The sequence below is a fragment of the Kryptolebias marmoratus genome, linkage group LG1, assembly GCF_001649575.2.
Source record: "Kryptolebias marmoratus isolate JLee-2015 linkage group LG1, ASM164957v2, whole genome shotgun sequence".
Taxonomy (NCBI): Eukaryota; Metazoa; Chordata; class Actinopteri; order Cyprinodontiformes; family Rivulidae; genus Kryptolebias; species Kryptolebias marmoratus.
The window spans coordinates 31269667-31297280 of record NC_051430.1 but is presented as its reverse complement, the minus strand read 5'-3'; the positions used below and the strand labels follow the sequence as shown (position 1 = coordinate 31297280).

The 27614-nt window shown below is 40.5% G+C and overlaps 3 protein-coding genes across 4 annotated transcripts in view; 1 reads left to right on the top strand and 2 right to left on the bottom strand.

Moving 5' to 3' along the window:
• The window catches only part of LOC108245853, a 24667-nt gene extending 7579 nt beyond the window's left edge, over nt 1-17088 (bottom strand). The window contains exons 1-11 of the mRNA XM_025009820.2: nt 16912-17088; nt 15272-15313; nt 14084-14140; nt 13365-13421; nt 12324-12926; nt 12061-12108; nt 10775-11566; nt 9144-9963; nt 7749-7924; nt 3105-3214; nt 2845-2952 (exon numbers count right to left, since the gene is read on the bottom strand). Coding sequence (XP_024865588.2) covers nt 2845-2952; nt 3105-3214; nt 7749-7924; nt 9144-9963; nt 10775-11566; nt 12061-12108; nt 12324-12926; nt 13365-13421; nt 14084-14140; nt 15272-15290 — 2790 coding nt within the window. The 5' untranslated portion in view covers nt 15291-15313; nt 16912-17088. The remainder of the gene's footprint in view (nt 1-2844; nt 2953-3104; nt 3215-7748; nt 7925-9143; nt 9964-10774; nt 11567-12060; nt 12109-12323; nt 12927-13364; nt 13422-14083; nt 14141-15271; nt 15314-16911) is intronic.
• Nucleotides 2107-6997, top strand: LOC108245851 (actin, clone 302). 2 transcript variants are annotated; one of them, XM_017433084.3, is made up of 9 exons: nt 2107-2234; nt 2607-2731; nt 2815-2937; nt 4197-4304; nt 4433-4517; nt 4668-4826; nt 4924-5115; nt 5600-5781; nt 6453-6997. In XM_017433084.3, the coding sequence occupies exons 2-9, from the start codon at nt 2609-2611 to the stop codon at nt 6594-6596; spliced, it is 1116 nt and encodes a 371-aa protein (XP_017288573.1). In that variant the 5' UTR covers nt 2107-2234; nt 2607-2608; the 3' UTR covers nt 6597-6997. The 2 variants fall into 2 exon arrangements, with proteins under 2 accessions (XP_017288573.1, XP_037832436.1); XM_037976508.1 differs by having other exon boundaries at nt 4668-4844.
• A 4204-nt stretch (nt 17089-21292) lies between the features above and the next one.
• On the bottom strand, nt 21293-27614 carry LOC108245849 (GTPase IMAP family member 8). Its single transcript, XM_017433082.2, has 5 exons — nt 27547-27614; nt 26337-26382; nt 25648-26232; nt 23588-24790; nt 21293-23162 (listed from the first exon to the last, which is right to left on the bottom strand). The coding sequence occupies exons 2-5, from the start codon at nt 26350-26352 to the stop codon at nt 21619-21621; spliced, it is 3348 nt and encodes a 1115-aa protein (XP_017288571.1). The 5' UTR covers nt 26353-26382; nt 27547-27614; the 3' UTR covers nt 21293-21618.

Below are 27614 nucleotides of genomic sequence, written 5' to 3'. Positions count from 1 at the left end.
CGGAGTGCAGAAGTCAAAACAAAGACAAGCATCATCCAAAGACCAGTTACAAAGTTGTGTTTATTGCAAGGAGAATGAACCAAAAGTGGTTTTATTAGAAAACTGTTTTGTAACCCAAGTTTTAAAAAAAACAAACAAACGGTTATGTTAAGTTATTGGAATCTTATGGCTCCAATTTAAGTTGAATGTGTAATTGATATGCTAATACATAGTCAATTAGGGGCCGGAAAATGTAGGAGCCATATGTAATTTTTTAGAACTTGCTACAGAATGTTGTTTTGTTTTGACATAAGTTAGATTTTTGCTCTGCTGTTTGAAAGAAGTAGGCGTCTGTGGTTGTATTATGCTTGAGCCTGTTGGGTGGAGCCTTTTGATTGGTTGTTTCGTCTAGTTAGTTTGTGAAAGATTAGAGCATGTTGTTTTTTTTTTTTGAAGAAGTCTAGCACCGTTAGAGGAACACAGTCTTTTGACCGTCACTTTCTATTTCCTTTTTTTTGAATCTGTTTGTTATTTTTATTTCCTTTTGGATTCAGTAAAGATTGAAGAATGACATTTGGATTCAAGACCTCTTTTTTCTAGAAGAAACGTGTCGCGTCCGAAAGAGCTTTGATGGAGCTAGGCTAGTGAGAGCTTGCCGCACTTACAGGTGCTTTACTTAGGTGAGATCAGTGCACTGCTACATGTTCATGTTGTGGGAAGCTTCTTTATTTCTGTGACAGAGGTTTAGGTAGAGATATCGGCCTATCACAGATACATATGTATATTTCATTCTGTTCTTCATTAATATACCATATATATATATGATTATATATGTTTGTGCTTGCGTCTGTGTGTGTTGAGAACTGTAAGAACAAATAATCCTTCATTAGCACCCTCAATAAAATGCTTAGCACCCCCTTAGCACCTGCAGAAAAAAATATCTGGAGCCGCCCCTGGGAGGAAGGATCCCACTGATTTCCTGATAGATCAGGTGAAACATTAAGAGGACAAAGTCCTCACAGGTCAGGAGGATAAACATGTTAAACATTAATCTGAGCAGCTTTAACACTGCTCCAAAGGTCAGAATTATGATTTTTGCTTCAACAATTTAACTTTGTTAAATAAAAGAGAACACAGTAAAGTTTACTCAGATAACTGTTCATCGTTGTCTAATTTATAAACTCAGAGGAGCAGCTAACTCACTTAAAGTCTTCATTAACACATTTAATCACTTTCTGGAGTTAATATATTTCAACCAGCGCTGTCTGAATCAACATTATACAAAGACTTTAATAGTCTCTAACAGTTTAACTGTTTTAAACAGTTTGATCATTTTAAACAGATTAATGGACTTTATCTGTGTTAAATCTGAGGAAATGTTCAGGACTCACCTCACCTGCGTGTTTCTTGCTCTGCAGCTCAACAGGAAACAGAAAGTAACAGTTTAATGATTAACTTCTCCTTCAGCTCTGCCACTAAAGTTTTCAGGCCTGAATTCTACTTCAACGACCAATAATAATAATAATAATAATTATTATTATTATTATAATATATATAATATATATATATATTATCCCTCTATGGCATGGTGTTGCCCTCAGGCAACAAACCACTATTTTGCCCCACACAACGCCCCTTTAAATTTTTTTTAAGTAAAACATCACATAAAGAGACTGATGATTAGTCTGTGACCAATAAAATTTGAGCTGGGTGTGGCTTTGACCTTTTGTCTTGGGGTGAAACACTCCTTTTTGGGACCACAGCCAACTTGGACACAACATGTTACAACATGTTAACATGTTTAAATTTAAATAACTTTGTATAAATAATGTCTGTGATGTGCATGAATAAGTGAAAAAGCATATTTGATTGAGTAAAGATACTTTTTGTCTTTATTTATATACTAAAATTGCAGTTTTTCATTCGTTGCCTCAGGGCAACATTGTGCAGTTAGACCACTTTTGTGTGAACTATAACATGCTTATGGATGGAGATGTGTAGGGATGCATATTTCTTCCTGGTTCTTTCTCATGCTGCTGTCAGATGTGTCTGTTGTCTGTTTTCATTGGTCCTGCAGGAGCAGGAGGCGTTCATGGAACCCAACCCATCAGGTTTATAATCTCACCTGGAACATTCAAATCTTTTAGATTTGCCTTTTGAACGAACACAACAAAGGTTGATGTTTTTTTCAGTTCAACAAGCCAAACATCTTTTATTTCTTGGATCGTCCACAGTTTAAAAGACACCAGCAGCAGGTAAGACCTGACTCTTGTTTTTAGCATTTCTTTGGATTTAAAAGCTATAATAAAGTTTAAATAATTTGTCTGCTTGTGAAACATTTTATTTCAGTTACGTTCTTTCCAGATTATTTGACATAAGAACTAATTTTATACTGAAATCTGCTCTGAGTTTCTGCACATAACAAGCACACAAAATTAAAACATAACTCATAAAATCCCAGAGAGCACATTTTTTATTGACCTTTATTAGAAAATATTCTGATTTACTTTCAGTTTTCAGGCTTATCTTTAAATAATTAAAGTTGTGTTTTATTTTATGATTATAAAAGTGAATATAAGCTGTGATAGGATATCAAATAGAATAGCTGAACTAATATAATGTTACAGAAATGGAGGATGAAATTAGTTCCATCATCATTGATAACGGCTCCGGAATATGCAAGGCTGGTTTCGCTGGGGATGATTATCCTAACATCGTTATCCCGTCCATCGTTGGCTTCCCCAGGAACCAGGTACGACCTGCAACCTTAAAGTCATGTTCACCTCAGGAACATGTGCAGAACCGTGTTCAAATGAAGGTTGTGTTTGTGTGCAGGCTGGGCTGCTGAGACAGGAACACAGCTACGTTGGAGATGAGACTCAGGAGAGCAGAGACATCCTCAACCTGGTCTACCCCATGGAGCATGGCATTGTTACCAACTGGGACGACATGGAGAAGGTGAGTTTTATTCACCTGGATGAGGGTCAGAGATCACGAACAGTCATGGTTTAAAGGTCAAATAAAAACATAAATCAAACTTGTTTTCAGAGTCTCACATTTTAAAACATTTACACTAATTTAAAGTTAATAAATAAAGATAAAAAATACTCGGGTCTCTTCAGCACTGATAGTGTGGAGGGGAACTGACCCAGAACTCCAGCAGCTGAGTCGTTCTTCAGCTCCTGAAGGACCAGAAGGTCTGATGGATGTCTGGAGACGGACTGCAGGTAACGTTCTGAAGAGGAGAACCTCAGAGACAAACTTTAAGTCTGGCAGTCCATTGGCTTCATGCCGAAAAAGCAAGAACGTTTGCCAGGAGCCGTCCGGATTATTTTTATTTACAAAAAGAAGGGAGATGGAGAGGTCGTCTCCAGACACCAAAAAGATGAGGAGCACAGCCGCCGTGGAAATATAAATGTGACCTGTACTGCAAAATGAGTTGTAATGAACACACGCAGCTGTGCAGGAAAAGTGTAAATATTGATTTTTGCCATAAATGAGATCAGTGAAAAAATATAAAATCTACTATTTATCACCATCAGTTCTTCTTCACTGCCACATCCAGACCTGATTACTGCCAGATTTGTAGGATCAAGAAATGACTTAAATAGAGTAGTTATCTATAGATGGAGAACACATAAACCAGCGGTAAAACTTCCCACCAAAATGACCACGAGAGCACTCCAGGAGGTCCCAGATTAACCCAGAACAGCATCTAAAGTCCTGCAGGCCTTGAGTGCCTCAATGATTTAACAAGCAGAAAAAGAAGAAGGGAGATTTTCAAGCTTGAACATATTCTGTGGACCGAGGAGACAACAGTAGAACCTTTTGGAAGGTTTGCATCTGACACCACATTTCAGAGAAACAACATCATTATACCCCCAGTCAAACACGGTGGGGGTAGTGTGATGGTCTGGGGCTGCTTCAGAACCTGGGCGACTTGCTCTAATTGATGGAACCAAGAAGGAGAATGATGGCCCATCAGGTCCTGACCTTCAGCCCAAGAACAGCTGGGTTCTGCAGCAGAAGCTCAGCAGCAACATTCCTCCACAGCCTTTTAAAGACTCATCGACAGTTATCCAAGTTTAGGGGTCAGTTAACACGATGGAACAAATTAAATCCTGAAAGTTGAGTATTTTGTCTCTTCCCAAAGCTTAGACACCAACACCTGCATCTTCTTCACTTGCTACCACTTTAAGCTGCTTTCTGTTGTACAGATCTGGCATCAAACCTTCAAGAAACTCAATGTTGCTTCTGAAAAGTATCCAGTCATGCTGACTGAGACTCCACTGAACCCCAAACTCATCAGGGAGAAAATGACCCAGGTGAGTTCAGGCCGACGGAACATTCAGGCCCTGGACCAGCATCCTAAACTATTGATCAGGAAAGAACAAGTTAGGCTACAAGAATTCTAGACATTTTAAGTGAGCTTGAATATTTTTGTTTGGCTCAGGTCATGTTTGAGACCTTCAAGACTCCTGCGATGTATGTGGCCCTTCCAGGCATTCTGGTGCTGTACAGTTCCGGTCGTACCGCAGGTCAGTGAACTCAGACAACATGAACGTGTCTGCTCAAACTGAAAGTTCAGAAAATGCTGATTTGAAACTGGAGGAAACTCTTCTGGTTCATCTCATTTATTGGCTGTTAAATGATGATCTGAAACCTGAGCTGTTCTGGTGGTCCTGCAGGTGTTGTGTTGGACTCTGGTGATGGTGTTAGTTGTGCTCTACCGGTCTACGAGGGTTACTCCGTGCCTCACGCCATCCACCGTCTAAGTCTGGCTGGTGGAGATCTGACAGACTACCTGATGAAGAGCCTCATGAGAAGAGGTTACGACTGCACCACTGGTATGCTACAAGCCGAAGGTTTGGCTCAGAACATGCAGAGGTTCTGTTTAAACCAGGAAAGAGTACTAACGCTGTGTCCACTGATTCTAACCTTCAGCTTGGCGTGAGATTGTTCGTGACATCAAGGAGAAGCTGTGCTACGTGGCTTTGGACTTCGACCAGGAGATGCAGACGGCAGCTTCCTCTTCATCACTGGAGAGGAGCTACGAGCTTCCTGACGGACAGGTCATCACAATCGGCAACGAGAGGTTCCGCTGCCCCGAGGCGCTCTTCCAGCCTTCATTTGTGGGTTTGTAAAAAGTTCTAAACGTTGTCTTTGAGGAACTGTCTGAGTATCTTTCTAAACTACAGCTCTGGAACAAATAAAGAGTCCACTGATGGATCTGAAATCAGTTTCTGTTGAACTCCAACACAAACACGCCTCATTCTGCTTCATGCAGCACAGATTAGATGATCAACTGGACCAAATCTGATTTATCCAGGAAAAGCCTGAAAACCGTAGCTGTGGTCTTCACTGACCTACAACAGAACCAGCTGACATTTGTCCCAGAGCTGCAGGTTGAACAGAATAACAGAGGTTACCCTCCTGAAGCCTCCTGGTCCTTCGGGTCCATTTGACCCAGAGGCCACAGGAGGGGTAAATGGTAAATTTGGTCTTCCTCACTTCAGGAGCTTTGCAGCTGTTAAACTACTTTCATACTTTCCTTTTTTTATGAGCCATGGACATGTGAGCATTAGTTTTTATTAACTTTGAATTAACTGAAATGTTTCAGGAAATGAGTTAGACGGAGTTCACATGATGACCTACAGCAGCATCATGAAGTGTGATGAGGACATCCACAAGAATCTTTACGAGAACATTGTTGTGTCCGGAGGCTCCTCCATGTTACCTGGATTTGCTGAACGCATGCAGAAGGAGATCACTGCCCAGGCGCCAGCCACCATGAAAATCAAGGTACTGCTTTAAAACATCCAGAGAAATAAGAACCGACCACAGCTTTACATCAGAACTTCAGCTTCACATATTTGTTCTTTTTTAGTATTTTACTCTGCTTTCTGTGTCACTTTAATGTTATCGTTCTGATTGTGCTGTTATTATATCTGTCCAAACTACCTGTCTGTCATAATGTTTGTCTCAAACAGGGAAATGAGTCCTTACTGGCATAAATAAAGGTTAAATAAAATTTAAATATATATATTTGTAACCACAGCACCCTCTGGGCTTCTCACAGGTTTTAGTAATCATTGGTTCTTCTGTCAACTACTTACTGAACAATTCTGTTTATTTTCTAACTTTTATTGATTTGATCATGTCTACACTGTCGATACGATCAGGAGGTTTTTGTTTTCAACCCAAATCTGAGCTTTTAAGCAGACAGGTTGTTTCTTCAGGATGTTCTGGTTTTGCATTCAAACAGACCCTTAAATCTGACTGTAAGATTTTATTTTATTAAAATGTCTCGGCCTCTGGTGAACTGACTACAGACCCTTGTTCAGATGCTCCTAACCTCACAATAAAATAAAACATTTTTCATCATGAACTTTGTCAAACTCTCAAACATTTAGATATCATTTCTAAGTAATATTCTTCATTTGGTTCACCTGTTTGTTTCTGTCTTCCTTTAGATCATCGCTCCCCCTGAGAGGAAGTACTCCGTCTGGATCGGTGGCTCCATCCTGGCCTCCCTCTCTACCTTCCAGAAGATGTGGATCAGCAAAAAGGAGTACGATGAGTCCGGTCCTGCCATCGTCCACCGCAAGTGCTTCTAAGCTGCTCCCCTTCCTCCGTCCTGCTAGTGACCCGCTGCTCCATCCAGCTGAGAAATGTCTGATTTCTGTGAACAGATTTAATAATGTCACATAGGTTTCAGTCTTCGGTGGTTTAAGATGTTTCACCTCAGCAACTCCTGAACCTCCAGCACCACCTTCCTTCAAGGAAGACAGGACCTTTAATTGCCTAAATGTGTCTTGTTTGTCAATAAATTTTAAAAATGCAATAAAACCTTTGATTCTGGAGCCATCATGGAGGTTTTATCTGATCACCTGTTCTAGAAACCTTCATGTCTGCATCTGGCTCCTTTCAGTCTGAATTTGACTGTTGATGACTTTTCTGTGGTGATGTACAAATGCAGCAAAGAACAACTATTAAACCACTTCATTTGTGGTAAAAATGGGTTAATTTATGCAAAGCTTTGTTTCGGTGACATCTAGTGGTAGAGATGACCAAATGAAGCTTCTCTGAAGCTCGTTTGGAAAAGAGGTTCATTAATCGAAGCAGCCTGAAAGTCCAACCTGAAAAGAAACGCTGTTCTTTAACATCATGAGACATTTCTGTCTGATATCAGGCTGTCACTGTGCTGCTTTAAACAAGGTTGAGTCAGGTCCTCTGGACGGGTTCTTCTTTGCTGAAAACGTTTCGTTTTTTATCTAAAAGACTTCTTCTGAGCCAGAAGAGCTGACTCCAGTTGATCAGATTCATCTTCCTGGCTTATTGAGCAGGAATCAGGACTTTGGTTTGCTTGTGACTTCATGACAACCTTATATCTAATTTACACTGAAGTGATAGTTTGGAAGTTCCCCGCCTCCACGTGAGAAATAACCAGTTCATGTTTACTCTGAGGTCGTATAACTTACTCACATATAGTGTTTCTCCAAAGTTTTGCTCACAAACTGCAGTCCAAGTTGGTTCAGGTGTGGGTAACTGTGTTTGTAGAAGCTTAAAAGTGGAGTGTGTCCTCTGTCCGAAGAATTAAAGGACGAACCTCTGGACGTCCACTGTGGTGGCTGTCCACATGATCCCACAGGCACAGATTTTAAAATAGCATCTTTAAAAACATTTATAATAACAATAAACGTTTTAAGACTATGCTTGAACAGGGACACTGTGTTCTGCAGTTCTGGTCAATCCAAACTGGACCAGACTGGGTTGCAGGACAGGCTGCTGGTTCTGGCTGTGAGGAGGTGGACGGGACAGGAGGGACAGGAGGGACAGGAGGGACAGGTGTCCTTCGGTCTGTTTCAGCTCTGATGATGGTGGCACGTTCTGCAGACTCAACAGGAAACACTCAGCAGCTTTGACAGGAGTTCTGCTGGGAGTCCTTCACAAACATGTTCACTGAAGCAGCATCAGTCAGCTCCGTGTTCGTGGCTCCTTCAACACAAGGAAACGTTAAAATCAGCTGATCCAGCCTGATGAAGATTCAGAATAAAAAATATAAAAAACAGCAAACAATAAATCTTCTCACCCAAAGATTGGGGAGGAAAAAAAAACATGAGGCCATAGGTAAAAAACAGACAAATAAAAACACAAGCAATGAATAAAACACAGTCAGTATATTTCAAATTAATTTATTCCACGATAGGCGTTTATATTCATAAAAGGTTTCCATGAAGTTCAAAGTAAAATGAAAGAAACATCTTTCACGCATAAAACAGTAATCTGAAACATTCTGATTTAAATTAAAACCCTTTAAAATTATTTTCACATAAAACCTTTAAAAGAAAAAGTTGTTTCAGGTTTTAAGTAGTAACTTTACAAACAGGAACAAAACAAAAAAAAGTCATTTTCACAGTAAAATTACCAAGATATTATTTTTAATCAGGGCTTCAAATGTGTATTGTAAGTAAAAACAAAAACAACAGCATATAAAAATAAAACCTGTTAATTAGAGATGCACTGAGACTAGTACTGGGTACCAGTCTGATACTATATATATACTTGTACTTAAAGTGTACTGATACCACAGTACCAGTACATCTTTAGGGCAGATTTCAAAGTGAACGATGGAAATTCTGCTCAGCAAAGTTCTCAGGATGAAGAGTGAAGCACTTCTAACACAAACAGTCTGATAAAACATGTAAGAAAACAACACGATGCTGAGAGTTTACTAACAGCTGCAGGAAGCAGCTGCAGGAAGCAGCTAAAGGAAACAGCTGCAGGAAACAGCTACAGGAAGCAGCTAAAGGAAGCAGCTGCGGGAAACAGCTGCAGGAAGTTTTCTGACTTTTCCCCCATTTCGTCTTTCTGCTTCTTTTCCTTTAGGTTTATGAGCTCATGAGACAGTTTGGACTCTTTGCTGTGTGTCTTCTGTTTCTCTCGGGGGTTTTTGCCTTTCTTTCACAGCCTTCAGCTCTTCGTGATATTGTTCCATCAGGAAACAAATTTCATTAAATTCTTCAGCTTGTTTTCTGGCCTCCTCTTCAAACTTCTTGATGTTCTAGGCCTTTTTATTTAGTTTTTCTTTAACTCTTCTCCTCTCTTGTTCTCTTCTCTTTTGAGCTTCTTTTCATTGGTTTTCATTTTTTTCGCTTTCTTACCTAAATTCCTCTTGAAGCTTTTTCAGTTCTCGTTCCATTTTTTCTAGTCTCTCATCTTCTAGTCGTCGTCTTTCCTTCAGCTCTTTTTTTTCCCTCTCCCAGGCTTTTTGTTTTTCTTCTATCTCTTTTTTAATATCTTCCAGTTTTGTTTTGTTCCTTTTTTCTTCCCTGTTTTCTTTATTTAGAGCAGCTTCAGCTTCTTTCATCGTGTCGTTGGTGTAGCAGCTGCCTCCATTTTCCTTCACCACACCATCGATCTTCTTCATCAGCTCACTGACCTGTAAACGGTTCTGTTTATCGTAGTTATTAAACACATGATATCTCTGTCCACAGTCAGAGATCAGCTTCTTACATGACTCGTCACATTCTTCAATGTACTTTTCAATAGTTTTCTCTCCAAAATCCAGCTCATCTCCTCTTGTGAAAAGAACGATAGTGAACTTTTCTGAATTCTTGCCGAAAGCTGTCTTCAGTTGTTCCAGTGTCTCGTTATCCTGCGATGTGAATCTGCCGATCTGTATCACCAGCAGGAAGACATGAGGTCCTGGAGCCAGAAGACTGATGCATTTACCCAACTCTTCACTAACCTCCTCCTCAGACAAACTGCTGTCAAACAGAGCAGGAGTGTCGACGACAACAACGGGACGACCGTCCACCTCACACTGGGCTTTTTCACAGCTCTTAGTAACCGACTCTTCGGAGGATTCGGTCTCAAACTCGTCTCTTTCCAGGATGGTGTTTCCTGAGGAGCTCTTTCCGGCGCCGGTTTTCCCGATCAGAACAATCCTGAGACTCTCTGGTTTTTGCTCTTTGTCAGCGACTGTGAAAGAAGAAGTCTAGTTATAATTAACATATTAATAATACACAATATTAATAATAGTTAGTAATTGACAAACTGACTGTCATGATGTAAAAACAGACATCGAGTGTAATGCTTCAATATAAATATGTTTATCTCTGTTGCAGAGCCACATGTTCTTTATCTCAGTTGAAATAAAGGATATTGAAACAAAATAGCATTTCATATTTTTGGTAAATAATAAAGTGAAACAGCTGATGTGTAGAAAAAGCAGAATTCACCAAAACAAACTGGACACTGTCACAACGAGTGGAGATGATGAAGACGAACCCAGTACGCAGACTCATAATAAAGAAAACTAATTTATTAAACTAACGATTAAAACGAAAACAAAAGCAGACATGGCAGCAAACAAATAAAAATATAAACTAAATCAAAAGCTAGGGCAGGAAACAAATACCAACAGAAACAGGAGCAGAAGCGGGATCAGGAACAGAAACAAGAACAGGATCGGGAACGGGCAGGACAGAAACAAACAACATCAATGAACCAGCGGAGTATGGAAGGAAATGACCGGGTTTAAATACTGAGGATGACGAGGTAAGTGGGAACAGGTGAGTAGAGATAATGATGGGCAGGTGGAGATGGGCGTGGCAGGGAAACCGAAAGGGAGACTGAGGAGGAGTGAATGAAACATAAACACAAAAGACAGAAAACAAACAACCAGATAACTGAATAAAAAAATGAAACAAAACCAAAACAAAGAGCAAACCAAAAAAAAACCACAGACACAGAAAGTCATCAGAAGTTCTTATAAGGATGAAGTATTTACCTGTGATGGTGGGTTTTGTTTGAGCCTTAGGATCACAGAGGGAGACACACCTGGGTGATTCCTCCATCACTTTTCCACCCGAGGCAGGCAGCTCCACCACAGAAACCAGACGTCCACACACCTCTCCCTGATGTTTAACACTCTCTGATGGCTTGGAGGCTGGATGAAGATCTGTCTGACCTAAAATGGCTTCAGCTGCTGAGGTCTTCTCTGTGTTTTCTTGAGCAGAAATGGATGGTATATCGTCTTTATTTGCTGTTTGCTTTGATACTTTAGTTTCTTCAGTGAGAGAAAGGAAGGTTTCTTGGTTTTTCTGCACAATCTTCTCAATATTCTTCATCAGCTGGTCCTGGTTTTCTTCTAACATGGTGTAGCAGCTTCCTCCACAGTCTTTAAGGAGTTCTTGGACAGAACTCATTTCTTTTGTGTGTGTCATGATGACCATTGAATGTTTGAAGGCATTTGGGCCAAACAAACTCAGGATGAAGTTCAGTGTTATTCTGTCGTCTTCAGTGAAATCTGAAGGATTCACTAACAGCAGCAGAACATTTGGTCCAGGAGGACAGAGACCCATACAGTTCTTCACTTCTCTTCTTATATTCTTCAACGGCAGACTGAACAGGTCAGGAGTGTTCACCACTGTTACTGTTTTCCCTTCCCACTCTCCAGTGGAGGCCATACAGCCTGATGAAGGTTTGTGGATCACTAACTCTGGCTCTCTAATCATTAATTTCACTAGTTCACTTGTTTTGTCACCACTTTTCTCCAACAGAACGACCCTGAGAGCAGAAACTGTAACACAACAGAGACAAAGCAGAAAATAAATCTGATGAACAACCAATCACATTACTTTGGTTTTAAAGTGAACATAGGCGGCAGCTTGTAAAAGTATTCATGTTCCTGGAAGTTTTCTACATTTTGTTCAAGGGTTTCACGGATGATCAAATCTCCACATCATCATGACTGCATTTATTTTTATGTGAATTAAGAAACACAATAGTTTGTGTTTTGTTTGTTTTTTTGGCCCGGGCCTACGCTCATGTTGGTGAAACTTCACTTTGTAAAACACAACACCTGTAAAAAAATCATATTTTTCTCTGAAAAATCAACATCTTGTCTGCGTGGCTGTTTGAGAACACCTTCATGTTGTGTGTTTTTATGAGAGTAAACTGAAGACTTTCAGATCTTTAACAGCAGCAGAACTTTGAGATGTTTTTAGGAAAAATTTAAGATGCAAATTTGGGCCTTTTTTATTCAACAGCAGAACAGAGATCAGGTAAACTCACTGAAAGGTGTGTGGTCAAAGCTGCTGCCGCCCTTCAGACACTGATCCTCTGTGAAAGAGAAATATGTTGTTCATTCATTCATTCATTTATTCATTCATTCATTCATCAGATCAAACAGGTTTTGAAAAAAATCACCTCAGCTCTAACCACAACTCCCCCCTAAGTCTATGATGACTTGTAAAAACATGACATTTGTTTAAAGCTTGTCCATTAAATTGAATAAAAGCAGAATATCTTCATGTCTGATCTGGTTCAGCACTTACCAACACCTTCAGGAGAACCTGCTGTTGTCTGATGATCAGCCGAGGTCGTCGTTGTTTCCTCACACTCTTTATAGATCATATGTTGCCCGTTATTCTCTTTACCAAGTTGATCAAAACGAGTCAGCAGCTCTGGAAGGTCAGCGTTTTTCTTCACCAAGTATCTGTAACTACATGTTTTGATCAGGTCCTTTACCGGAGGGTGTTTCAGGTACTTTTCCACCAAATCTGAACCGTCCTGCCTGGGTGTCAGAATCAGTATCAGTGAATGATCAAACGATCGATCGCTGATCGCTTTGAGAACTGTGTGAAGCTTGTTTTTGTCTTCCTCGGTGAAGTCTTCAGGCTGGAGAAGCAACAGGAACACATGAGGTCCAGGTTCAGAGATAGCCACGCAGTCTTTAATAAACTCTGTCTGTTTGTCTTCTGTTGAAAACTGCAGGTCTGGAGTGATGATGACAGAGATCGGTTTGTCCTCCACTTTCCCACTGAGTTTTAAGCAGGATTTATCTTCTCTGGTGGAACAATTCACTCCAAAAATGAAGTTTCCCACCGAACTCCTGTCAGCCCAGCTGCCCCCCAGCAGAACCACCCTCAGCTCAGCCACTGACAGAAAGAAACAGAAAAACTTCAGTCAAACTCTGTATTTATTGGACAAAATATAATTGTATTCAGTTAGTTTTTCTGTAAATGTCAAACATTAAATTTGGCTTTTCGTGGATTTTATACTGTTTCTGTTTCACTGTTCAGTTCTCTATTTTGAGAACAATGTCTTCCTCAGCATTTCAAGCAACATGATCAATAAATCTGTGTGGAAAATAAACCAACTGTATGAAATAAGAACGTCCCTCCTCCTTTTGTTGCTGAGAATTAAAGCAAAAAGATCCTATTTTATGGGAGCTGCCATGTTGTATTTTTGGAACCAGACTCTGTGATGTGAGGCTTTAAGCCCCGCCCACAATCATGGTGCTACACGGCATCTCTTTTAAGCATTAAATAACTAATTACAGCAAAAAAAAATTAACTCAGATGAGTTAAACTCACTGGAAGGTGGTAATAATTCAGCGCTGCTGCTTCTCTTCAGAGGCTCGTCTGGAAAGACTGAAAGAGATAAATCCTTTTATTAAAACAAGAGGATGAGAAATATTACCTCATGCTGGTATAGATGAAACATTAACACCAGATTATACTTTTTTTATCTTTACAGGTTCATGGTAAAGGAAATTAGTCAAGAGCAAAAGTTTGGGCACCTTCATGATCTGTGCTTGATAACAGCCTCTGCTGACCAGAATCACAGCTTGTTACCTTTGATTTTAGCTGCTTTTAGTCTTCAGCTGGTCTTTAAGGTGATTCAATAGAGTATTTTAGCAAATAGGTCCTGGTTCTGTGATTCAGCCCTCAGTCACAATACAGTTCAGCTGATGATTACATAATTCAGGCCCTGATCATTACACAATTCAGCCTTTATTCACAAAATGAATAAACACTTTATCACCACCAGATGCAACTCAATATGAGTTTTGATTCAAATACTGAGATGCAATGCATCAAATACATTTTAAATAATAAAACAGGAGTAAATCTTAATGGCCTAACAAGGCAGCTGCTTTCCCTTCAGAGTTTCCAGCAGATGTCCAGATTTTATTTACAAGTCTTTGTCCAAAAGCAGCAGGTTCTGCCTGACTTTTAGTAAGAACCTTGAACAGATAGCCAGGCTGAGATTTGACACCAGAGCAGTTTGAATTTAGATCAGTTAAACTCACTGAAAGGATGTAATAATTCACCCCTGCTGCTTGTCTTCAGAGGCTCATCTGGAATGACTGAAAGAGACAGAAAACTGTTACTGGAGTCAAACAGTCTGGAGCTGGAACAAAAGACAGATTCAGTCTGTTGGTCCTGCAGCGCGGCAGCTTCCGGCGTCTTCCTGACGGCAGCGGCTCATATTCAGAGAACAGTGGATGTGAGTTCTGATGTTCCTATCTCTGCTGTTCTGTGAATGTGGGCCAGCTTGTTCCTGAGGGGACAGTTAAGGTACCAAACCAGGCTGTGACCCGTTCCGCACAAAGCTTTCCAGCTGTACGGTAGAAAACAAGCGTTGTGTCCGGTCTCAGTCCGGTCAGAGTGGTGTTTCCAACCCAGAGGACTGTCCCTCCGAACCCAGAGACTCGTTGGTGAACATTGTCCTTCAGAATAACAGGCTCGAGGTCAGAGATGTTCCTCGGATCAAAGATAATTTCTTGTGTCTTTTTAACATTTAACAGAAGATGACTCTTAGTGAAAGAGTCTGTTTCACTGCAGTGTGATGATGCATCCACATCCTTTCATAGGAGACCCAGTTTAACAGAATCATCTGCATATTTCTCAATGTAGTTACAGCCTCTTACCTTTGTTTTTAGCTGCTCTGAGTCTTCAGCTGGTCTTTAAGGTGATTCAATAGATTCTTTTAGCAAATAGGTCCTGGTTCTGAAGTTCTTGGGTGCTTTTCATGCACTGCTCTTTTTAATATTTGTCCACAGATGTTTAATGGTGATTATCCAGCTGCTGAAGTTCAGTGTAAACACTACGGTGTGCTTGGCAGGGTTGTGTATCTTTGGTCTGTGGCCAGTAGGATGCAATTCAACCTCTTTTTACGATACGATTGTGGCTTTAATTGTAATTTGATTCAGTCTTTAATTCCTATATTTCAGCTCTTTATTGTCAAATATACATATATATATATACAGTTTAGCCTTTAATCCCAATAAGATTCAATGTTAGTTTTAATTCAACATATTCAGATTAAATGTTATACAATACAACGAAAAAAGGATGATCTTAACTTAGTTATTGAGACTAACTGTTTACTACCTGAGAACATAAAGGTCAGATGTTTTAAAATTACAGAAAAAACAGAAAAACTGAGTTAAAATGCTTTTTTTTGTTGTTGTTATAAAGCAAACAAACAAACTTACAAGGTTCAGCAGCTGCCATGATGACTGATGTTTAAGCAAAACCTGTTTAAAGAAAGGAAAGGAAAAAAATAAATATATGTTTTATAAGTTCTGATAAAAAACATATTTCCATCCATCTGTTTTCCACACTGTCGGGTCTCGGAGGCAGCAGCTGGAGCAGGGAGGACAGACTGTCTCCTCTTCCAGCTCTTCCAGGAGGATTCCAGGCCAGCTGAGAGACATAGCGTCTCCAGAGTGTCCTGGGTCTTCCCCCGGGTCTCCTCCCAGTTGGACATGCCCGGGACACCTCCCTAGGGAGGCGTCCAGGGGGCGTCCTTACCTCCACTGGCTCCTCTGGATGTGGAGGAGCAGCAGCTCTACTCCGAGTCCCTCCTGGATAACTGAACTTCTCACCCGATCTCTAAGGAAGAGTCCAGCTACCCTGAGGAGAACCTCATTACGACCGCCTGCATCTGAGACCTCATTCTTTCAGTCACTACTCAGAGTCCATGTCCACAGGTGAGGCTAGGAACGTAGAGCGAGTGGTAAACAGAGAGTTTTCCTGCAGCTCAGCTTCTTCTTCACCAGAACGGACCGGTACAGAGTACACATTACTGCAGAAGCTGCACCGATCCGTCTGTCGATCTCACGCTCCATTCTTCCCTCACTCGTGAAGACAACCCAGAGATACTTCAACTCCTCCTCACTCCCAACCTAAAGAGAGGAGGCCACCCTTTCCTGACTGAGGACCAGGGCCTCAGAGTTGGAGGTGCCGATCCTCATCCCAACTGCTCCCCACTCTGAGATATTTACAGATGTTAGAAAAGCTTTTATCCAGCCTGACACCTTTTCCAGTAAAAGTCCTGCATATTTCAGCAAAACTAAGCTAAAGCACAAACTCAAGAATCAGACTTCCATGTATTTTTTATGTTGTGTTATGAACAAAAAGATTTGTAAATCATTGTATCTGTTTTTCTTTATGATTTAGGTTTGGTGTCTTTTATGAATCAACCTCAGCTGGATGTTTTCTTCCACTTTACTAAAACTGAAGAAGTAAATAAAAATAAAAACCACTGGAGCCTGTCAGCAGCTGTAACTCTACAGGACAAAGGGTTTTATTACCTCAGTGTTTGGCTTAAATCTGTAAAAACTGACTCAAGCTTAATCGAAGGTTCTGCCAGCAGATTAAATAAAACATTTACATTTTTATTGTTTTTATCTGCAGGTGAAATTAGTTTTATGATCTTTGATTTGGCCTTCAAACAGAAATCTGAACTTTGATTCTGAAACAACAAACTTTAACATTTGATTCTTCTTATTGTTTTTAGGTTGTTTCCTGGAAACTAGTGAAAGAACCTGTATTTGTGTGCATGTGAGTGTGCACGTGTGCGTGTGTGTGTGTGTGGGGGGGGGGGGGGGNNNNGGGGGGGGGGGGGGGGTCTGAACTGGATCAACAGGTTCTCTTAAAAACTATCAAAACAACAGAGTGAAGTGAATAAAAACAGTTTCCTAACTTTTAAAACTGGTTCAGTTTAAACACTGATGTTTGATTTGTAACATTTATTAGAATTTATTTGATACAAAACAAATTCTGACCAACTTCTCTGTCCACCAGAAACTGTATTTATTTATATAAAAGTATTTAGTTGGGTTTGACTCACCTGTGGGAGTCTGACTGCCTCGTCAGTTTGGAACAGGACCTGATGTCTCTCAGGACTGTTTAAAATCCATTTTAAAGCTGTGAGTTAAAGTTAAACATTTGTCTTCGTTGCTGTTTCCCTCCTTCAGCTCAGCAGTCGTCTGTTTTTTGTGAAATACCTGCAGTGGGTGTTTCTCTGACAGATTCTTTCTCCAACCTGCAGAACCTGAAGCTGAGACTTCACTTCATCAGATGATCTGCATAACTCCGACTCAACCAAGAGGAACAAGATTCAGAGGTTTTTAACAAACAATCAGCAAAACTCTCTTCGTCTCTAAGTCAGCAATGCAAAATAAAACATGATGAAAAAAATCATCATTTAAAGAGCTTTAAATTATGATTTATTTACATAAATATTTATTCTTAAATCAAAAACTGAGTCAAGCATTAATATTCACCATATCAGCTGTTTTTTATTTGCCAACCACCCAACAGTAATTAAACTCCTGTTTCTGTTGTTCAGTGTCAGATACTATCAGACAGTCTGTCAGCTTGTTTTTATCTTTTTAAAGAAAACGGAGTTAGAAGTCAAGTTCTTGCTGAGTGACTCAGTCAGAAACAGCCGGACGTACCTGTTCTTCAACTACGCTCAGGTGGAACAATCCAGGAAACATTCAGAGACAAGTTTCCCAGAACAAACGTAGCTGCAGGAAGATTCCTTATTCTTACTTCTTTACTCAGTGGTTTTAATGTTGTGGCTGATCAGCGGGCCTCCTCTCTGTCTCACTGAGAATGCTGTTTTTGTGAGGATGAATAATAATAAAAGTGATGTAAATATGATCTTGAGAAATATTTTAAAAATTAGAAATTAGAATCATAGATTTTTTTACTGTTTTCTTCTGACTTTGTCACCAAACTTTGGTCAGTTTGGGTTAAAACAGGAAACATTCAACCATTGAACAACCATTGAACATTGAACATTGAAGTTTAACAACTGAGCAGGAAACCACTTTAACAAGAACTGTTAGAGGAAAGAAGACGACTAAAACAGAATCAGTTTTATACGCTGCTTGTCATAACTTTTAGATTTCATCACGTTGTTTGAGCTCCAACTCTGAAGGCAGCTTTATGTCAGCTTCAGGTTTCTGCTTTTAGTCTAACTTTTGGAACTAAACATTGAAATTATTGAATGAACAAACCACAGGAACCATCCGCAGGACCCAGGAGGACCAGCCTCTGCGTCGTTATTACGATGAACGACACGGTGGTGCAGTGTTTACTACTGTCGCCTCACAACAAGAACTTATTCAAGTCTTTAACCAGGAGAGACACTGGAGAGTTAAAACTTTGTACGAACGTGTCCTGGATTGAGACTGCAGCTCAAATCAAGACTAAAATAAAACCTCCAGCGTCGCAGAAAGACAGAAAACATGAAGATGTTTGTGCAGCAGTTCTTAAGCAGCTCAGGTTGTTTTTATTCAGATGTTTGTGACTTTAAAGTGATTAAAATGAGTTTTAATTCCCTCAGAGAGGCGAGTTCCTTCAGATTCAGATGGACCTGGTTCTGGTTTCAACAGAGGGACAGAATATCGTCATCGTGCTCCTGGTTTTGTGTTTGAGATATTTGCTTGTTTGTTTTATTCTTATTGTGCTGATATTTCCCCATGTTGTTCTGTTGCTTTTATTTTGACGTTCCTTGTCTTCAGCTCGTGTTCAGCTTGTTTTCTGCTTGTTTTTCTGCATCTTTCTGTCGTTGGTCAGTATTTCCTCATTCCTCCTGATCACCTCACAGCTTCACCTCATGTGCTCATAACTCTGGCTTTTCACTCGCTCATCACTCCGTCACGCTGTTTCATTGGTATTTGTTCCTTGTGTGAACTTTTGTTGTTTGTTTTGTTTTTTACTTCCTTGTGTGAGCCCGGATAGATTTTTTTAAAGTTATTGGTTTGCTGCCTTGTCGACTTTGTTTTATTTATTAAATCCTTAGTTTTAATTTCACCCGTTCCACATGCAAGTAAAAGAATATAACCAAATCCCTCGACTCTGTCATTATTACTTCAGTTTTTATTTGTATTTTTACATTTCTTTAACAATATCATGTGGACAACTTCCAGAGAAGGGTAGATGGTACCAACAGCTTGAAAACACTGTGAAGGATCCTGAAGAACAAACTGAGTTTTTGTTCCAGCTGTTCAAAGAGTTTTATGGCAGTAAATGATGCAGTTTAAATGTATTTTTCTTGTGGTTTCCCTGTTTTCTCTTGTTGCTTTCTGTGAACTGTGTCAACATAAAATTATGTATTTTTTGTTTTGTAAGTATGTTTTGAGTTTCTGTCTCTCAACAAATGACAACCAAGATAATCTGGTTTTCTCCTTTGTTAAAAAATAAAGGTTTATTGCATAATGTCATGTCCTAAACCTGTTTTCTCAGAAGGAGGCACAACCCACAGCTTTAAGAAATGAACCGTTTTTCAACACTTGGTTTGGAAACTTCAAAAACAATCCAGATACGACCTCTGCTGGTCAAATGAACAACTGTGAGTCTAATCTGCTGCCGCTTCAGACTTCTGCAACTTTTACAACAGAAGGATACATTTTTACCATTTCTCCTACTAAATATAATTTGTATAGAAACCTAAAATCTACTTCAGCCATAAAATTAGGAGAAAAACTATTTTATGATGAAATATTTGTTGGATTTGGAGGAGGACTGCCCTGTGAGTCAGAAACAAAGTATGGAGCTCTTTGGACACATGAGTTACATTCATCAAATAACGGGAAACATTCATCATTATTTATCAGTCTATTCAAACACAGAGGCAGCTGAACTGCCTGAAACTTTTCAGGTTCTGACCCACAAACTGCCAAACCATGACAGGTTGGTTTCAGTGTCTGAATGTCGCTAATAAGGAAAACAACAAAAAACAAGATAAGATGGCAGCTCTGACAGCCTGAACAACTGAAAATATGCTATTAGTTTCTGACTGTTTTTAGTATTTTATAATAGTTATGGCAATAATGTGTTATTAGCATCCATCTTTAAACTTTGTGTGTTTTCTGGAAATCCTCTCTGAACCTCTCACTTGTTTCATGACCCTCAACTTTAGGAACCACAGATTGAAATCATACAGAAATATGACAAATATCTGGACTGGAAAAGTGCTAAAAGTGTCACTTCTGTTTGTCAGTTTGGATCTAAAAAAAAACTAGAGTACATGTTTGTGGATTCCAGCTCTACACCTCCTGATTGGTTCCTGGCTGGCCTACCGCAGCAGCTGCAGCTGATCTCCTGATTTCCCTCCTGGGTTTTACTAGGCAGCTGGTTGTCGTTGGAACATAGCTTCAGTTGTGGTTCGGCTCCTGTCGCTCTCTGAGTAACTTCTCCTACGGTTACCTAATCCTAATTTGTGTCCCCAGTGAATCCCTCTCCGTGACTTCCCTGCCTGTCGGTCTACTTCCCTGGCTGGTGGGAATCTGCACCTGTAAAGACTCACCTCTGGCACTTTTCACCTTGGATCTTCCCTGAACTGCCTACCTGTAAGAGACCAACTGGCTTTTCACCATCTGCAGCCCAATTATTCTGGACTCAGATTACTAATCCCTGAAACCCACCTGCTTGCAGATCCCTCCTGAAGAAGCTTCCCCTTGCACTGCGAATAAACATCCCTTATCTGTTCACCTTGCTTCTCCTGGCTGCTCACCCTCGACAGCTCCTTATTTATGATGATGTTGCTGTTTGGTGAAAGTTTCAAGAAGCTCCTGCAGAGAGTCTGAAGAGCCACGTGTGGCCCCGGAGCCGCAGGTTGCAGACCCCTGACCCGAACAACTAAAGCTGGTGTTCGTGATGAAGTTTAATGTCAACTCAAACCATCATTTTCTGTCTCTAATTAGTTGTGAAGGAAACAGAGAAGAAATGAATTCAAACAGAGAAACTCGGATATTTTTATTCTGATGCAAAAAAAAAACCTCCTTTATTTAAAATCTGGATCATCTTTTTGTTCAGCTTCTAAACCTCCTAATTATAAGTAATCTGGATGTGCTGAACATGTTTGTTTTTTACTGTACAGAAGCTCTGATGTTTCCACATTAATCTATAAGTTCTCCGACGGGTCGGTCTGCAGGGAGCTGAGGCTGAACCCAGATCAGCTGCATCCAACCGTGCACTAACTTACACATTAATGCAGGAAAATAACAGGGAATTCATTTAACTTTATATTAAATATATCATTCACACAATATGATTCAGTTCTGAACAGAAACATATAATTTTTTCCTATTTTTAAAGATAAATTGAGCCAAATGGAGAAAACAACAAAATGATGCAACAGATAGAAAATAAAATTCAACTTCAGCTTTTTGTGATGAAATCAAAAGAAAATATCAAACTTTGGTTAAAATAAAATAAACCAGATGTTAAACTGAGCCTCCAAAGATGTTTGTTCTTAAAAGAAAACTTCAGATAAAGTTAAAATAATTCAAATAAATGTTTCCAGCCGTGTTTATCTCCTGCTGCTGAAAGGTGAAAGACGGGTGATCATGTTTTTGCTCATGTATCTGCGTGTGTTAGTAAAATATGTCCTGAACCTCTGGATGGATCAGAACCTGTTGGACACAGAGAAGACAGGACGTCTCTGGACTTTGCGTTGAGTCAACAGGTCGTCCTTCAGGACAGATTTAGTTTCTCGTCTCAAGATGAAGTCATGAACTTCTGTTTGATATCAGAGGCTTTTTTAAAGGATCTCACATTTGTTCTTGTATTTTTCTTTCATATAATTTAATTCTTCTTCCTGTTCGTTCTTTAAATCCTCGATTTCTTTGGCTTTCTGTCCGAGTTCTTCTTTTAATTGTTCTTCTTTGTAAAGTGACAGATTGTCTAACAGTTTAAACTCTTTGGTGAACTTCTCTTCCCTCTCTTGGATTGCTTTCTTGTGTTTTTGCTCCAGAATCTGAATTTCCTCCCGGTGTTCCTCCATCAAACCTGCGAAGTTTGTTGTGTATTTCTGTCTGAAGTCATTAAACTCTTCAGCTTGTTCTCGAGCCTCCTCTTCATACCTCCTCCTCAGCTCCTGAGCTTTCCTCTCATATTTCTCCTCCAGCTCTCTCAGATTTTCCTCCTCCTTTTGTTTGTCATTCTCACACTTCTCCTTCATCTGATCGTATTCCATCTGGAGCTGTTTGACTCTGTTTTCAGACGCCTTTCTTTTGGCTTCTTTCTCTCGTCGACGCCTGTCCCAATACTCTTTCTGCTCCTTCTTCCTGCTTTCTTGTTGATAGCTCAGACTTTCTTTAAGCTGCATCAGTATGCTTTTCTTCTCTAAATCGGATGCAGAATGGATTTTTTCCTGTATGTTTCTCAGCTTTTTGTCACACTCCTGCTGCTCCGTAGCTTCCTGTTTCACCTTCTTCTGATCTTCATCGTCCCTCTTGTCTTGTTCTCTCTTTGCCTTTTCGATCTCCTTGGTCATTTTTGTCTGCAGTAGTTGCAGATTTTTCAGTCTTAGTTCTCTCTCTTCTTCTGGTTGTTCCCTCACTTTCAGCTCCTCCACTTCTTTCTCCTGCTGTTTTTTAAGTTTCACCAGTTCTTGCTGTAGGTCTTCTTCTTTGCTCTTCAGGATTTTCTCCACTTCTTTCTGGATCGATGCCTCGGCTTCTTGCAGCATCTGATTTGTGAAGCACCCTCCTCCGTTTTTCCTCACCATTGTCTCGATCTTGTCTATCAGCTGGATGACCTGCTGCGGTCTGTTGTGCTTCTCGTAGTTATTAAACACGTGGTACCTTCCTCCACAGTCGGCGATGAGATTCCTGAAGGACTCCTCGCCTTTCTCGATGTATTCCTCCACAGACTTTGAATGATGCTCCAAAGAATCCCCTTTTGTCAAAAGAATGATGGTGAACTTCTCTGACATCCTTCCAAAGACTTTCTTAACGAGTTTTAAAGTGTCCCTCTCTTCTGCAGTGAACCTTCCAATATTTAACACCAACAGGAAGACGTGCGGCCCTGGAGCCAGCAGAGTGATGCACTTCGTCATCTCCTCGTTAACTTCTTCATGAGACAACGTTGTGTCAAAAAGTCCCGGGGTGTCAACCACAGTGACGGAACGACCGTCCACCTCACTCTGAGCTTTCTGGCAGTGTTTTGTGACGGATTTCTGGAAGGCTTCAGCTCTGAACTCGTCTCGTCCCAAAATGGTGTTTCCTGAAGAGCTCTTCCCACAGCCGGTCTTCCCGATCAGAACAATCCTGAGACTCTCCGGAAAACACTGCTCCTCATCGCCTGGAAGAGAAAAAGACACTTGATGCAGATGTTTGGTTGATGCAGTAAATGTTTGGATGATATAGTATTTTTAGAGCTTAAGGAGAGCAGTTTTTCAGCGTAGGCTGCTGTTGCACTGTTTCATTTTTTGCCATTAATGAAACTGGTCAGACAGGTTTTCAGTATTCTGTCTGTTAATACTGTCTTTATTAACTTACTTTATTAACTTACTTAATGTGTTGCAAAGCTGCTGTGATTATTACAGTTAACAGATTTAACAGATTTACAGTTATGAACACTGTTTTAATCTTTTGCAATAGTTAAGGCTAATTTTCCTGCTTTTTTATATACTGTGCATAAAGAGGAGATGTGACATTATTTTCTTACATCTGCAGAAACAGAAGGTAGAAACACATCCAAATTGAAGAGTGAAGATGGTTACTTACCGTTGATCTTAGTGTTTAACTTCAGGTTCTGAATTTCTGCCTTCAGATCAAGATATTCTTGCTTTCTTTCTGTTTGAGAGTTTGCATATGTTGTTATTGTGTAGGAGTTTGGTCTATCGTTAGGTCCCCTTCTCTTGTCCACAGTCTTCAGCAGTTCTGGGATCTGCTTCCTGTCCTTGATGTTGAGAACAACATATCTTCCTCCACAGCTCTGACAGAGCTCCTGGATGTCCTTGGTTTCCTTTATGAAGTTAACAACAGCTGGAGCTGCAGGATCTGAGTCAACAGTGAACAGAATCATGGTGAAGTCATTGACTCGAGAGCTGAATGTGTCCTGGATGGTCTGTAACTCTCCCTTGTCTTCATCAGTGAGGAGACCCACAGGTAGGACCAGGATGAAGACATGGACGCCCTCAGGTTCACAGAGGGAGACACACCTGAGTGATTCCTCCATCACTTCCTGGTGGGGTTTCTCGTACAGAGGAGGCAGCTCCACCACAGAAACCAGACGTCCACACACCTCTCCCTGATGTTTAACACTCTCTGATGGCTTGGAGGCTGGATGAAGATCTGTCCGACCTAAAATGGCTTCAGCTGCTGAGGTCTTCCCTGCTCTTCTGCTCCCAAACAGAACCAGGTTTAAAGAAGGTCTCATCTGGTCCAACTCTGGTTTCATATTGTCTTCAGTGATGGTGAGGAAGGCTCCCTTGTTTTCACGTACGATGTTCCTGACTTTCCTCATCAGCAGCCTTTGGTCATTGTCAAACATGTCGTACGGTTTGTTGACACAGTCTTTAATCAGCTGTTTGACTGGCTGACAGTCCATCAGATCATGTGTCCTGACAACCATCGAGAGCTTAAAGGCGTCTTCTCTAAACAAACTGAGGATGGACATGAGGGTTTCTCTCTTCTTTAGAGTGAAGGATGAGGGTTTTACTAACAGCAGCAGAACATTTGGTCCCGGTTCACAAAAGCCCACACATGTCTTTATTTCTTCTTTCACTGTCTCCTGGGACATACTGAAGAAGTTTGGGGTTTTAACCACCGTCACTGAGTTTCCTTTCCACTCCCCATTTATGACCTCCCATTTCTTGGCTGCAGAATGTTTTTGGAAATGTGTTCCTGTGTCACCGACTATGAAGTTTCCAAGTCTGATCTTTTTTTCTTCACTTTTCCCAAACAAAACAATCCTGAAGGCAGAACCTGCAGCACAACAATGAGAAACAAAGAAAGTAATGAGGAACAAATGAGAACTTAACGGCTCTGCTTATTTTATAATTACACCCTCTTTCAGTGCTAGGGTTTTCTGTATCAGAACATCAAACTGATCTGGATCTAAAATGATTCAAATCTAACCTAAAGTGAACAAAAACACAACTAATTCTACCGAGTCAAACAAAAACAAAATGTTAAAACTAAAAATGGTTCCAACTTCACTTCCTCAGCATCTCAGAGGTTCAGGATCAGCATCATTGGGACCACCGCTGGAAAAGCAGCAGGTTCTGCTGCTCTTAATGCAACACCAAGACTTCTGGACCAGAACCAGACCCAGACCCAGAATGCACTGCAGCTGTCAGCACGGAGGTGGAGGGCTGATGGTTTGGGCTGATTCTGGAGTCAGATGTGAGGCCATCTGTCCGACAAACAGGACAATGATCCCAAACACAGCAGAACGGTCCAGAACCATAACCAGAACCTCAGAGAGCTGAGCAGAAACCAATGAGCTGAAGCAACGCTGGAAAGAAGAGTGGGCCACAACTCCTCCACAACCAGGAACCCACTGAGAGTTCTGCTGCTGGAGGAGGTTCTGCTGGGTCAGGAGCTGGAACCAGGTTCTGCTGGGTTCTGCCTGGTTGACTCGGTGGAGCCTGTTCCTGTTCATTGAGGTCAGGCTTGAATCATTGTAGAACCTGGTTCAGACCAGTTTTCCGTCCTGAATCAGAAACCCAGGAACCGGAGGACTTTGTTTTCTCCTGACTTCATATTTTTGTTTACTTGTTGTTTTCGTTATTTGTGGCGTTCTGAAGGCTTTGATCTGTCTCGTTACTCGTCACACTCACCTGTAACGTGGATCTCAGGGGCTGCTGAGTCCACAAACATGTCACAGCTTGCATGTTGTCCTTTATTGTCTCTCATGATGTTCTCCAGATGTTCCAGCAGCTCAGAACGTTGGGTGGTCTTCTTCAGTGAAAAGTGGCTCCTGCACTTCTTCACCATGTCGTCCAAGGCTGTCAGGTTCATGTAGTTCATGTAGTTCACCCTGTCACCTGAAGCTCCTCCTCTGGGTGTTGGGATCAGGACCAGTGAATGGTCAAAAGACCGAACACTGAAGTACTCGAGGATTCTGCAGAGCCGGACTTTGTGTTCCTCTGTGAAGGTTTCTTGCTGCAGAACCAGCAGGAACACGTGAGGTCCAGGAGCAGAAAGTCTCACACAGTTCTCAATGTGCTGTGTGAGTTTGTACTGAGAGATGTTGGGAAGCAGCAGATCGGGAGTGTTTATGAGGACGATTTCCTGTTCTCTGACTGTCACACAGGTTTCTGGTTCCTCCTCAGGGCTGAACCTGGTCTGGCCCAGGATGAAGTTTCCAGTGAAGCTCCTTTCAGACCAGCTGTTCCCCATCAGAACAACCCTCAACTCAGACACTGACAATAAAAAGATAAAAGATATAAGTAGGGTTGAGACACAGGTCACAGGTTAAACAGGAGGGAAAACTGTCTCAAATACAGTAAATCTGAACTTCACTCACCGGCTGCTGCCTCCATGATGCTTTACTGGAAACAGATTAGATTCAGCTGCAAAGAAGACAAATGATCTTCAGTTTGTTTGTATTTATGTGTGAATTTATTCCAGGAAAGCCTGACAGAAAGCATTAAAGTCAACACAGGTTTTTAATGCTCGTATTCAGTGTCACAGATTCATTTTGAGCTGAGCAACATTAAACTGATCCAGACTTCCAGGTTTGGTGTCAAAACTAAAAACCTGAAGTGAGAGGCATTAAATTCAGATTTCCTGGAGAGTTTTAGAACCTCTGCATGAAGGAAAACATCTGCAAACATCTGCGACGGATGGAAGTTTGTAAAATAAACGGAGGTTTGATCCGTCAGAAGTTAAACTGAAGCCAACATGAGCTTCTCTGGTCAAGATTCAAACATCATTTAGGTTTATTGATACACTTTTAAATGGTTTTATTATTTACTGCCAAAATCCAACAGCCTTCAGTCATTGGATTTTATGACTTACTGGATGAGTTTACAGTTATTTTACTTTCTTATCGCAGTAATTTAATCTGTGTTTGACCCTGACACTGATTTATACTCTGAGCTTCAACTGATGGAGGAAATCAATCTGTTTTATTCTAAATGATTTAAGATATGAGCCTCAGTTTGGATTTATTTGTAGTCTGACAGTAATCCCTGCAAGAGAGGATTAATGATCAGCAAACTGCTAAGCTTTCCTTCTTCAGGATCAGTAGATATTTCACACTAACTGTGTCACAGACTTGGTTTGGTCGGGGTTAAAGGTCAAAGGTTAAACAGTCTGTCTTAAAGCTGATTTAAATCAGAAATAAGTTAATTTATTCTGTAAAACAGTGACTCCATGAAGGCAGGACAAACACCAAGTGGGCTCTGGAGATGATCTCCACAGATCCTGATATAAAACCGCTAAAAGGTTTTGTTGAAAGACATCAATGGTGGTTATGGATGGATAGATGGGTAAAAATAGTATAAACTGTCTTAATGTCCTTGTTTACTTTGTTTTTTCTGATATTTGTTAACTTCAGCTGCTGATAATCATTGTCAGGCTCTGCTGCTCTTATTTTGTTGATCAGAATGTAAAAAGTTTAAAAACTGCTGATTTAAAACAATAAAAGCTGAACATGTTCAACAGTTTTAATGCACAGCAGCTTTTTCTCTTTAACCATCACTGAGTGAATATTTAATTTTAAATGAACTCACCAGGAATCCCAGCAGCATCGAGGATTTCTCAGACGTCTGACTGAAAGTCTGCTGAGAGACAGAATAAA

Coding starts and splice junctions, on each gene's coding strand:
- LOC108245851 (XM_037976508.1), top strand. CDS start 2,609: ATGGAGGATGAAATTAGTTCCATCATCATTGATAACGGCTCCGGAATA. Junction 4,845..4,923: donor TGGTATGCTACAAGCCGAAG/GTTTGGCTCAGA, acceptor TCTAACCTTCAG/CTTGGCGTGAGATTGTTCGT. Junction 5,116..5,599: donor CTTCCAGCCTTCATTTGTGG/GTTTGTAAAAAG, acceptor GAAATGTTTCAG/GAAATGAGTTAGACGGAGTT.
- LOC108245849 (XM_017433082.2), bottom strand. Junction 24,791..25,647: donor CCCTGAGATCCACGTTACAG/GTGAGTGTGACG, acceptor GTTGTGCTGCAG/GTTCTGCCTTCAGGATTGTT. Junction 23,163..23,587: donor GTTAAACACTAAGATCAACG/GTAAGTAACCAT, acceptor TTTCTCTTCCAG/GCGATGAGGAGCAGTGTTTT.